We start from the raw sequence: 12,414 nt of genomic DNA on the forward strand, positions 1-12,414 counted from the left end.
TCTGTGCTTCTAATTGACCGTGACTTATACATTATGTGACTATGGTGTTTGGGTGATGGTGTGTGAGAAAGCTGGACAAAAGGGCAGCTGTCCACAATGTGTATAGTCTGTCTTATCATTTATGTTATTGCAAGCAAGAAACGTCCCAGGTTTAGACAACAGACTGCAAAAAGCCCAAAGCACAACATCACATCTCTCTAAACAGCCATGTGATTGGCTGAGTCTGAGTGGCTCCCAAGAAGCCATTGCTGTAATTGGCTAAGGCTGAGTGGCTCCCAAGAAACCATTGCTATAATCTTTTTGTGTTATTTTTATTTCTTTTGGGTATATAGATGGCATGAGAGACACATGTTTTGTGTTAATCTTATTTCGTTGTTTCATTGTTTGCTTGTATGCTGAGTTTTTTTTTGGTTTTGATTTGAAACCGTGACTCTCAGGAGTGTGGTGACCAGTGAAGTCCCTCCCCTGACGTTGGCTAGTAGACAATTGCCAAGACACTTCTAATTGGTTAGAGTCATTGTTCTTGGCAGTGATTCCCAATAGGTTCATGACATCTGTCATTGAAATGGGATGATACCACTGGCAATGAGCCCTTAGGGGATTGAGTCCTGGTGAGCTGGCATCCGCTTGCGTGAGCAGGCAAGCTTGCGCGAGCAGCTAGCCGAGCTTGCGCGAGCAGCCGAGCTTGCGCGAGCAGCCGAGCTCCTGAGCTAGCGCGAGCTAGCCAGCCGAGCGAGCCAGCGGAGCTAGCGCCTTGTAGTTCGGCGCGCCTAGTATATGCATTAAATACGGAAATAGCACCCCTCAACCTTTGATGCAGCGCGTCTTATGGCCGTAAAAATACGGTACGGCCTTTTGTCCTTTGATGGGGTGATCAAAAACCTTGCCAATTTCTTTAAAAAAATAAATAAATAAAAGAAATTTAAAAAAATAATAAAAGAAGAAGAGCATGTTTTAGGCAGAGAAATGTTTACAGCCGTAACCCAGGTGGTAGCTTTCCCAGCCATTAATTTACTTAAACATTTGTCCTGAGAATGAATAAATAAATAATAATAATAAATACCTTATTCAATTCTGGATGGGTGGGGAATGTGAGATTCCCGTAGCTCTTGGATGGTGAAAATGAGATTGTTGAAGAAAATGGAGTCGCATCAGACGATGGACAAAGGAAAAATAGTAACAAAAACTAATGCATCTTTATTTTGGTGGAAAGTAAGCAAACTACAAACAACTATGATGTGAGGCCAAAGTGACACCCCAACATGATAGAAAGAATTAAAAACTGTAAATTAGAACGAGGAAGGAGCGGTGCTAGTTGGGTGACCAGGAAAACAGGGCGGAACGTTCAGCTGTCCGGACGCCAATTTTGTGGGTGGGACGTGGGGGGTGAAAAATTATAGAAAATAGCTCAATTAAGCAAGGCCGGAGGTGGATTTTAGTCCGGCCCTCGTACCATCATAATAAGCCCATAATAAAGTAAGCGGATTTGATTAGTAAATACCCATTGAGGTATTGCCCCACCCCCGCCCCTCTTTTAATGGTATGCCCCAGTAGCAGGTGGTAGGTGTGGGTTACATGATGTCAGAATAAGGAAATACAGGCACACTTGAACGTGTCTGCTGTCTCACGTCTCTTCTTACACAAAAAATTATCTTTAAATAAACCGATGCAGTAAGCATCTCTCCGGCGGTGGCATCACTCGCCGATGATTTTTATTAGTTTTTTTTTTTTTTTTTACTTGGTCGTGGCCGACTATTTTTACGAATAAGGACGGTCGGTCGAGGCCGGACCAATAACTAGGTCGTGGCTGGCGGGCGGGGGACTGACTGGCAAAAAAGGCTCAAGGGCCTAGCACTGGTGATGATATTAATATATTAACATGCAATATTGTTTTATTGATATACTCCTTCTGTAGGCTCCAAGCGCCAAAGCAGGAGCAGATGAGAGTGTTCGACTGCTGAAACAACTCTACTTGTTTGATAATCTCCGAGCCGATCGCACCACTTCTGCACATGGGTAACTTTTGGCTTGGGTGCACCTGGTTGCGCATCCCCATTAAAACAAATGCACGTTTACTGCTGTTAATTTTTTGTTGTTTATCCTTTCAGCTTGGAGCTCAGAGTGCCTTTCCTGGACCACAGATTATCAGCATACTACCTATCCCTGCCTGAGGAAATGCGAAATCCCAGGGTTTTTTTGCAACATTTTTTTAAATCAATAATTGCTCTGATTTGTCAAAAAGAACTTCCTAATAATATGTGTTTGATATTTATCTGCAGCATGGGGTAGAGAAGTACCTTTTGAGGGACACGTTCAAAGATCAGAAATTGATCCCTGACGAGATCCTGTGGAGGAGGAAAGAAGCCTTCAGTGATGGCATAATGTCTGTTAAGAAGTCCTGGTATATATTTCTTGAGGAGTACCTTGAGTCTGTGGTATGTGCAAACTTTTTTTATTAAAGCTTATTTGCTTTGTGAAAAAAATGCTGCTATTTCATCCCCTGTGCCTTCATTTTCAGGTTTCCAGATTGGATTTTAAGTGGAAAGCTTTAAACGATTACAATTTTTTTGCACTGATAAATAAAATCCCACGATTCGTATCTGTGTATGGTCAGTGTAAGGACCGATCAGAGACGATAGGGAGGGCCAGATGTGGCCCCCGGGCCGTACTTTGACCAAGTCTGCCGTAAAGGGTCGTGCGGAGGGACCGTGCTGGATGCCACCATTTGCCTTGAGATTCCCAGTGCCTTGTTTCTGAAATCAGGGATCATACCTACTAATCCACTCAGCTGCTATGAAATCCCAAGACTTTGCTTTTTTTTTTTTTATACAAAAATAATTATTTGTTCAAAGTAAAAAAAGGTATTTATTCTAGAACATCACTGTTGAATAACGAATGCACTATTAAATATGTACACGATGCTTCACATACGTATGCCATTCGCAGGAGCAAAAAGTTAATATTTGACTATAATTAATTTGAGACTGTCTTTATTTTTTATGTACATTTAATCATCTAAAAAAGAATTTAGAAAATGATATACCTTCCGCCATGTTCATTGAACATCCATCCATTTTCTGCCGCTCATCCAGGGTCGGGTCGCGGGGCAGCAGCTTCAGCAGGGGAACCCAGACTTCCCTCTCCCCAGCCACGTCTTCCAGCTCATCCAGAGGGAACCCCAGGCGTTCCCAGGCCAGCCGGGAGACATAGTCTCTCCAGCGTGTCCTGAGTCGTCCTCAGGGCCTCCTGCCGGTGTAACATGCCCGGAACACCTCACCAGGGAGGCGTCCAGGAGGCATCCTAATCAGATGCCTGAGCCACCTCAGCTGGCTCCTCTCAACGTGGAGGAGCAGCGGCTCGACACTGAATCCCTCCCGGATGGCCGAGCTTCTCATCCTATCTCATTTCGGCCGCTTGTATCCGAGATCTTGTTCTTTCGGTCACGACCCACAGCTCGTGACCATAGGTGAGGGTAGGAACGTAGATCAACCGGTAAATCGAGAGCTTCGCCTTTTGGCTCAGCTTCCTCTTCACCACGACAGACCGCTGTGATGCGGACGCTGCCCTGATCCGCCTGTCGATCTCTCGCTCCATCCTCCCCTCACTCATGAACAAGACCCCAATATACTCAAACTCCTCCACTTGGGGCAGGATCTCTTCCCCGACCTGGAGAGGGCACTCCACCCTTTTCCGACTGAGAACCATGGTCTCAGATTTGGAGGTGCTGATTTTCATCCCAACCGCTTTACACTCTGCTGTGAACCGCACCAGTGAGAGATGGAGATCACGGCTTGAAGAAGCCAACAGTACCTCATCATCTGCAAAAAGCAGAGATGCGATATTGAGGCCACCAAGCCGGATGCCCTCACTGCTTCGACTGCGCCTAGAAATTCTGTCCACAAAGGTTATGAACAGAATTGGTGTAAAAGAGCAGCCTTGGCGGAGTCCAACCCTCACTAGAAACGAATCCAACTAACAGGGACCGAACGGCCCGTATTAGTGGGCTTGGTACCCTGTATTCCTGAAGCACACTCCACAGAATTCCCAGAGGGACACGGTCGAACGCCTTCTCCAAGTCCACAAAACACATGTAGACTGATTGGGCGAACTCCCATGCACCCTCAAGGACCCTGTAGAGAGTGTAGAGCTGGTCCACACGAAAACTGCTCCTCCTGGATCTGAAAATCGACCTGCCGATGGACCCTCCTCTCCACTACCCCTGAGTAGACCTTACCAGGGAGGCTGAGGAGTGTAATTCCTCTGTAGTTGGAACACACCCTCCGGTCCCCCTTCTTAAAGAGGGGGACCACCACCCCGGTCTGCCAATCCAGAGGCACTGTCCCCAATGTCCATGCGATGTTGTAGAGGCGTACCAACCATGACAGCCCCACAACATCCAGAGCCTTTAGGAACTCTGGGCGGATCTCATCCACCTCCAGGGCCTTGTTTCAGCCCCAGAGATAGGTTAGTCCACCTCTGAGTCCCCAGGCTCTGCTTCTTCAATGGAAGGCGTGTTAGTGGAATTGAGGAGGTCTTCGAAGTATTCTCCCCACCGACTCAAAACGTCCCGAGTCGAGGTCAGCAGCACCCCATCACCACTATAAACAGTGTCAATGGTGCACTGCTTCCCCCTCCTGAGACGCCGGATGGTGGACCAGAATTTCTTCAAAGCCATCTGGACGTCGTTTTCCACGGCCTCACCAAACTCCTCCCACGCCCAAGTTTTTGCTTCAGCAACCACTGAAGCCGTTTTCCGCTTGGTCAGTCGGTACCTGTCAGCTGCCTCCGGAGTCCTACAGGCCAGAAAGGCCCGACAGGACTCCTTCCTCAGCCTGACAGCATCCCTTATCGTCGGTGTCCCCCAGCGAGTTCGGAGGTTGCCGCCACGACAGACACCGACCACCTTACGTCCACACCTTCGATCGGCTGCCTCAACAATGGAGGCACGAAACATGGTCCACTCAGACTCAATGTCCCCCCGCCTCCTCTGGTATGTGGGCAAAGTTCTGCTGGAGGTGGGAGTTGAAACTCTTTCTGACAGGCGATTCTGCCAAGCATTCCCAGCAGACCCTCACAATACGTTTGGGGCTGCCGGGTCGGACCGGCATTTTCCTCCACCATCGGAGCCAATTCACCACCAGGTGGTGATCAGTTGACAGCTCCGCCCCTCTCTTCACCCGAGTGTCCTAAACATGCGGCCGCAATCCGATGACACGATTACAAAGTCGATCATCTAACTGCGGCCTAGGGTGTCCTGGTGCCAAGTGCACATATGGACACCCTTATGTTTGAACATGGTGTTCGTTATGGACAATCCATGACGAGCACCGAAGTCCACTAACAGAACACCGCTCGGGTTCAGATTGGGGGGGCCATTCCTCCCAATCACACCCTTCCAGGTCGCACTGTCATTACCCATGTGAGCATTGAAGTCCCGCAGCAGAACGAGGGAGTCTCCAGGGGAAGCGCTCTCCAGCACACCCTCTGAAGACTCCAAAAAGGGTGGGTACTCTGAACTGCTGTTTGGTGCATACGCACAAACAACAGTCAGTACTCGTCCCCCCACCTTAAGGCGGAAGGAGGCTACCCTCTCGTCCACCGGGGTGAACCCCATTGTACAGGCGCCAAGCCGGGGGGCAATAAGTATGCCCACACCTGCTCTGCGCCTCTCACCTTGGGCAACTCCAGAGTGGTGGAATATCCAACCCCTCTCGAGATGACTGGTAGCAGAGCTCAAGCCGTGTGTGGAGGTGAGTCAGACTATGTCAAGTCGGAACTTCTCTGCCTCACACACACCAGCTCAGGCTCCTTCCCTGCCAGAGAGGTGACATTCCATGTCCCAAGAGCTAGTTTCTGTTGCCGGGGATCGGAGCGCCAAAGTCTCTGCCTCTTGCCGCTGCCCAGCTCATAATGCACCGAACCCCTTTGGCCCTTCCCATAGGTGGTGAGCCCATGTGAAGGGGGACCCACATTGCCTCTTCGGGCTGAGCCCGGCCGGGCTCCATGGGTGCATGCCCAGCCACCAGGCGCTCGCCGACGAGCCCCACCTCCAGGCCTGGATCCAGAGGGGGGCCCCGGTGACCCGCGTCCGGGCAAGGGAAATTGTGGTCCATATATTGTGGTCATCATTGGGGGTTCTTGTGAGCCATGCTTTGTCTGGACCCTCACCTAGGACCTGTTTGCCATGGGTGACCTTACCAGGGGCAAAAAAGCCCCAGACAACTTAGCTCCTAGGATCATTGGGACACGCAAACCCCTCCACCATGATAAGGTGACAGCGCATGGAGGGGTTTATTGAACATGTCACGAGATAAACATCTCGTGTGTGTGTGTGTGTGTCAACTTTAAACTGGACTACAAGTGATTCCAAAATGTTCACCAACATTTTTAGTATTTTTACTATTTGCATGATCATGGACAAAATTATTTTGTGACGAAAAAAAGTACTGGCGAACGTCTGACGAACGTCCGGCGACCGTTTGACAAATATTTGTGACTATGAGCAAACTCTGACTAGAACGCGACACTCGCAAACATCGCAAATGTTCGCTGCTCAGTGGGATAGAGGCATATAATACTTTTAAAACCAAGTAAAATAACAACTAACTAAATTATTTTTTTGAGGTAACTGTCCCATCACGGGTCTTCACTTAACCTCAGAATCATGTTTTGGGTTGTGGGAGGAAACTACAGTTGCCAGAGAAAATGCATGCCCACTTTGATGCATAATATAATTAGACGTAAAATTTTGTGACAAATACAGAAATTTATTGAAATATGTACTAGACCATCACATTCTGAATAATTCCTGTCTTTTGACAGGTGACTGATGGGCAGATGTTGAATGCTCAGAAGAGATTCCCTTACAACACTCCCCCCACCAAAGAAGCCTACTACTTCAGACAGGTGTTTGAAAAATACTACCCTGGCCATGTTGAATTGCTCCCCCATTTCTGGATGCCGCGCTGGATTGATGCCGATGACCCGTCAGTCTACAAATTACCCGTCTACAAAGCTAACAGTGACAACTGAATAACTGAATCACAAGCGCCTCAATTACAAAATGTGTAATGAAAGTGCCATGTATGGTGATGTGATGAATTCTAAAGGATTTAATACTAGTGTGTTGTAAAAGGGCAATGTACAAACTCTCTGTAATCATTCTGAATGGTGGAGGACTTGCATTGTCATTTTCAAACATGACTTGCACTGTCAGACGGCAAGTTGGTTGACCTCACAGTTCAGAGGTGCCGGGTTCGATTCCGGCTCTGGCCTTCCTGTGTGGAGTTTGCATGTTCTCCCCGTGCCTGCGTGGGTTTTCTCCCCGGTACTCCAGTTTCCTACCACATTCCAATAACATGCATGGCAGGTAAATCAAATACTCGAAATCAGACATCACCAAATGGTGGACCTCGGTCCAAATCTGCACCTGACCAATCTATGATGAATTTTTTCCCAAAAAAGGACGCTACTATTCTAGTTAATACGGAAAAGGCGTCACTGATTTGAGGCAATCGAATCTTTTGTTTTCGATCCACTGCCAGTCGCGCAGGAAAGCAGACTGGATGCGAGAGGTGCTGACAGCATGCCTTGCTAAAAAGTTAGCAAGGTCGATGCTTGTTGTTTTGAATGAAGGGACGGAGAAATTTATTTTTGTTCTGGCTGCAGCCGATTCAAAACCAGTGTGCATCATATGCTCCGAAACAGTTGCAACATTGCCAAGCGCGACTACGAAACAGCACCGCAAAACCATCGAACTCCGAGTGCAGCAAAACAGATTTTTCCCAGCGGCATGCAAACCAATGTTCACTAAAAGTATCATGGATTTTCGGAAAACATAAAAAAAAAATTTGTGGAGTTGTGAAGGAGTGCTTAAATGCTGTTGCACAAACGTTATTTAAAGGAAAACACAAAGCCCAGATGTGTTGAAAATCAACCAAATCCCAATGGCCCTGACTTCGTTCCAACCCAGATTTAAGTCACTGGCAGGGCAGTCACAAACTCATTTTTCTCATTAAGAGAAGTTAAAAAATATTCTAAAGAAAAAGTGGTGTCAAAGCTCAGTTTAAATTAGTTTTTCATGAGGACAGCCATTTTTATTGATTGTGTACTGAACATGCTGACCTGTTTTACTTGGAAAATCAGGCCTTCTGTTTTTTTAGGCTGATAACTCTTAGATTTAAGAAAAAAAAGGTCAAATATGTTAACTCAATGCTTAGCACTTGATATATTTCTGCAGGAGATATTTTACTTTTTTTCTGGAAGTGGCGCCCTTAAGCCACATTTTCTTGAATGTGAAATAAACACCTTATATTTGTTTGACTGGAAAATTTGCCTAATGGGAACATTGCTAAATTTTTAGTAAATAAGTGTGCTCTGTTGCTAATGACTCTAAATATTGAAACGATATAAAAATGTGAACATAGGCTAGACTTTAAGGCAAGTTGGTTCGGACCTTTTAATTGGAAGATATTTTAGTAGTGGACCTCTGTGACTTTTAATTGAATACCTCTGCTCTAAATTGTCCCAAGGTGTGGTTGTGAGTGTGAATGGTTGTCGATCTTAGTGTTCCCTGCGATTGGCTCGCAACCAATTCGGGGCAGGATGTTGAATTTGGCTCTGCATTTGAAACAAGTGAATTAAACTGTCGCAGTCGAGGGTAATGAGATACAAAACAGAAATATTCGAATCTATGAATATGGATTCTATGTGTGTGTGTATATATATATATATATATATACATCTTCTGTACCACTTCTCCTCACTAGGGTCGCGGGGGGGTGCTGGAGCCTATCCCAGCTATCTTCGGACAGTAGGCGGGGGACACCCTGAACTGGTTGTCAGCCCATCGCAGGGCACACAGAGACGAACAACCATCCGCACTCACACTCATACCTAGGGGCAATTTAAAGTGTTCAATCGGCCTGCCATGCATGCTTTTGGAATGTGGGAGGAAACCGGATTACCCGGGATCGAACCCACGACCGCTGCTGTCTCTCCCTGTGAGGCCATCGTGCTAGCCAGTCGGGCTACCGTGCCGCCAGTAATGGACATTTTTTGTGATTTTAAATATATATATATATATATATATATATATATATATATATATATATATATATATATATATATATATATATATATATATATATATATATGTATATATATATATATGTATATATATATATATATATGTATATATATATATATGTATATATATATGTATATATATATATATATATATTACACAGGAAGGCCGGAGTGGAATCGAACCCACATGGCACCCAGCATATCTTGTCACAATGCAAGTAAATGAGCACAAAGTTTAATACTACTGTTGCAACATGCTCTTTCTCCACAAAATAAAAAAGCGCAGATGTACAAAGTTGAGGTGGTCTTTTCAAATTACTCCGACTGATTTGTCTGTGTTCCTCATTCCCGGGTAGTCTTTGGAAGCTGTTGCGTGTCGCAACGCTCTCTCGTCTCGTCTCGGCAGCAGGTTCGAAACGTTAATGCTCTTGTTGTCACCGATTCAACTTCTGCGTGTTTGTACAATTGGGCAATGCAATGGGGGGGGGGGGGGTAATCACTTAGAGAAGGACATTAAAATAATGTTCTAAAATTGTGCAGATGTGTGAATTAGATTTAGAACTTTTAGAAAAATATATTATAAAATAATGATAAGAAAATTGTGACAGAAAGGAAGAACACTTTTTTTATTATCTATGCCTTAGATGTGTTCAATATTTACGAGAAAAAAATCTTCTTGTGTAACGGGGGTAGCCGAGTTCTCCAGAGCTTGCTAAGCAAACAGTGATGCCAATCAAAGACTGATGAATGAGGATGCTCTAACCCTAATTAAGAAAAATATATTTCCCTGATGTTCACCCATTTTCTGAACCACCTGTCCGCCCTCACTCAGCTCGCAGGATTGCTCGGCCGAATTAAAATTTGCATCACCATGAAAAGGCCAAGGAGACATCTTTTGTTTTTGTACTTTCGGGTAAACAAAGCAACAAAGATGGAGTGGTCTCTTTTTATGCGCGTAATGTATATGTGAGGAACTTTAATTGACCTCAATAACAGTTCAAAGTTGTCCCCCGTCACTGTTTCTGCCTTCAACGAGCTGCTGTTTCTAATAATAAAATAAAAATTAAAAAAACAAAAACAAAAAAAAAAAACCAGATATTGCAAAAGAATAAATGCTCACTTTTTTTTTCTCTCTCTCTCTTTCCTTTTTCTTTTCTTTCTACACACTGTATTACAATAGACAGGTGTGGGCAAACTATGGCCCAGGGGGCCACATGCGGGCCGTTAAACGTTTTAATACAGCCCGCCAAACTTGAAAAAATTTAAATGAATGAAACTTGTTAATGTTTTATTTTCTAAATACTCTGGTGTGTCAAACACATATATTTTATTGTAATGCTTGTGTTCATTTTCATTTCAAATTAAATGTATTTGTTTTCTCCGATGAGGTGAGGTTACCAAAATACTCCATCCATCTGCTCCTGGTCCGGGCCCCTCTGTCAAATTTTAGAACCCATTGTGGCCCACCAATCAAAAAGTTTGCCCAGCTTCCGACCTTTTTCAATTTTAATCAAATACACCTGCTATTAAATGAGCACATCACACACAAACTTTAAAGCTGAATATTTAATGACCTACCTACAGAGGGTTCATTTACATTTAAAAATGTGTAAAGTACATTTTAGCATTCTGTAGTTAGCTTTCATTAATGATTATTTCACATAATCTGCTTTAGATGGAAAGTTATGTCTCATATGTCCAAAACAGGTTAGCGAACGTCTTTTATCTATCTGGGTTTGATTTTATATGCCACAAAAACCTGGTATTCAAATAGCATTGCATAAACTTTTTATATCCACTGTAGATATTTGAAGACTACAGAATTGAGGTAAAACACATCAGGTCGGTGATGACGGAAGGGATGGTAGCAAAGGGAGAAATAAAAGCAGGGTGTGTAAAAGCTACCAAAATGAAACCAGCAACAAAACCAGCTCTAACACCTTTCAACTAGTTTTTTGTTTTATACTGTAGCCTTGTTTCCCAAATAGTAAAAAAAAAATATCCAGATGGGATTGTTGCCTCTCCTAGCATAATGTTTGAACAGAGAATAACAATGACCTCAGTGGTGGCTCACCTGTTGCAAGTAAACATTCTGAACAGCTGGAAACCAGGCACCAAAGCCACACCTTAGGACAATTCCCTCGCTCTAGTAAAGCGGAAGATGGTGTGTATTTTGCGTGGTTGTGACCTTGTTTCTTATCATGTCCGATATTTGGGTTGGTGAGGTCATATCTTTTTCTGAAGCAACTAAGGTGGTTTTGAACGTAAGATCATTTAACTAGGGCTGTCAAAGTTAAAGCATTAACTATGAAGATTAATTTCAATTTGATAACGCACTAAGAATAATGAACTCAGTTAACTCAGTTGTTTTTACTTCCTGTAGCAGCTGACCTCTGCTCACTGTGCAGTCAAACTTAGACGAGAGTGACTGTCGCAAAGATAATTTGTACTTTAAAAAATTGCTCGATGGCTCATTGGAGAAATCCAAATTAATTTGCACACTTTGCGAAGCCAAATTCAAACGCCATATTATTTGTATGCCTTTGATGTATCGTTCAACTGTTTTTCTTGTAATTTACAGGAAAAGAATCATATTCAAAGATCAATGAAAGCTATTAGTATAGTATGAGTGCAAATATACTTTTTTATTTTTTCCACGCTAATCCAAGATTTTACTGAAGTAAATATAATATACATGTAAATATTTGTAAAAAAAAAAAACAGGTAATTGAAAAACACGACTAATCATGTTAAATTCTGAAATTATTTGTGATTAATTAGTTGAAAATGTTTAATCGCTTGACAGCACTAATTTTCGACACAAATTACAGATGATAAAATTAATACATAAAAAGCGGCAGTGGAAGAGGAGACACTCGTGCTTGTAGAAATTTGGCTACAATACTTATGAGCCCTTTTGAATCACACATACAGTACAGAAACTTACATATTCAAAGAATGTGTGTGCTAATGATTGGGATTCGGGCAGAGTGATTTATCGTATTGTTATTGAGATATTAACATTCACGATTTTAACATTGAAAAGCCATACAATGCAACATATTGTACTGGCCGCTTCAAAACATGATCCTGGCTGGCATAGTTCATATCGTTTTATTTTTTCAAGCCACACAAGAGATCCATCCATTTCTTGAGGTTTATTGTGCAGTTTCTTAGAAATAGCTCTCGATACATTTTCGTTTGTCAAGAAAACAACATTGATTTTGAACGTCTAAAGATTTCGCGCATACATCAGGCATGGAAAAGTAGTCAATATTTTATTAGTTTATGCCACAAATGGGTCCTTAGCGCCTCCTAAAAATTTCT

General features: G+C 43.6%; 1 protein-coding gene across 6 annotated transcripts in view; it reads left to right on the forward strand.

Annotated features, from left to right (window-relative positions):
- The window catches only part of LOC148321044 (asparagine synthetase [glutamine-hydrolyzing]-like), a 29,265-nt gene extending 20,665 nt beyond the window's left edge, over window positions 1-8,600 (forward strand). For 5 of the 6 annotated variants that reach the window (XM_088278631.1, XM_088278630.1, XM_088278628.1 and 2 more), the window contains 4 exons: window positions 1,916-2,016; window positions 2,109-2,190; window positions 2,280-2,435; window positions 3,093-3,636. In XM_088278631.1, coding sequence (XP_088134757.1) covers window positions 1,916-2,016; window positions 2,109-2,190; window positions 2,280-2,435; window positions 3,093-3,470 — 717 coding nt within the window. In that variant the 3' untranslated portion in view covers window positions 3,471-3,636. Of the gene's footprint in view, window positions 1-1,915; window positions 2,017-2,108; window positions 2,191-2,279; window positions 2,436-3,092; window positions 3,637-6,822 lie in introns of those variants that run through there. The other variant, XM_088278632.1, reaches the window with a different exon arrangement.
- The last annotated feature ends 3,814 nt before the right edge of the window (window positions 8,601-12,414 follow it).

This window comes from Idiotropiscis lumnitzeri, chromosome 16, assembly GCF_059441095.1.
Source record: "Idiotropiscis lumnitzeri isolate Australia: NSW breed Sydney's pygmy pipehorse chromosome 16, RoL_Ilum_1.0, whole genome shotgun sequence".
Taxonomy (NCBI): Eukaryota; Metazoa; Chordata; class Actinopteri; order Syngnathiformes; family Syngnathidae; genus Idiotropiscis; species Idiotropiscis lumnitzeri.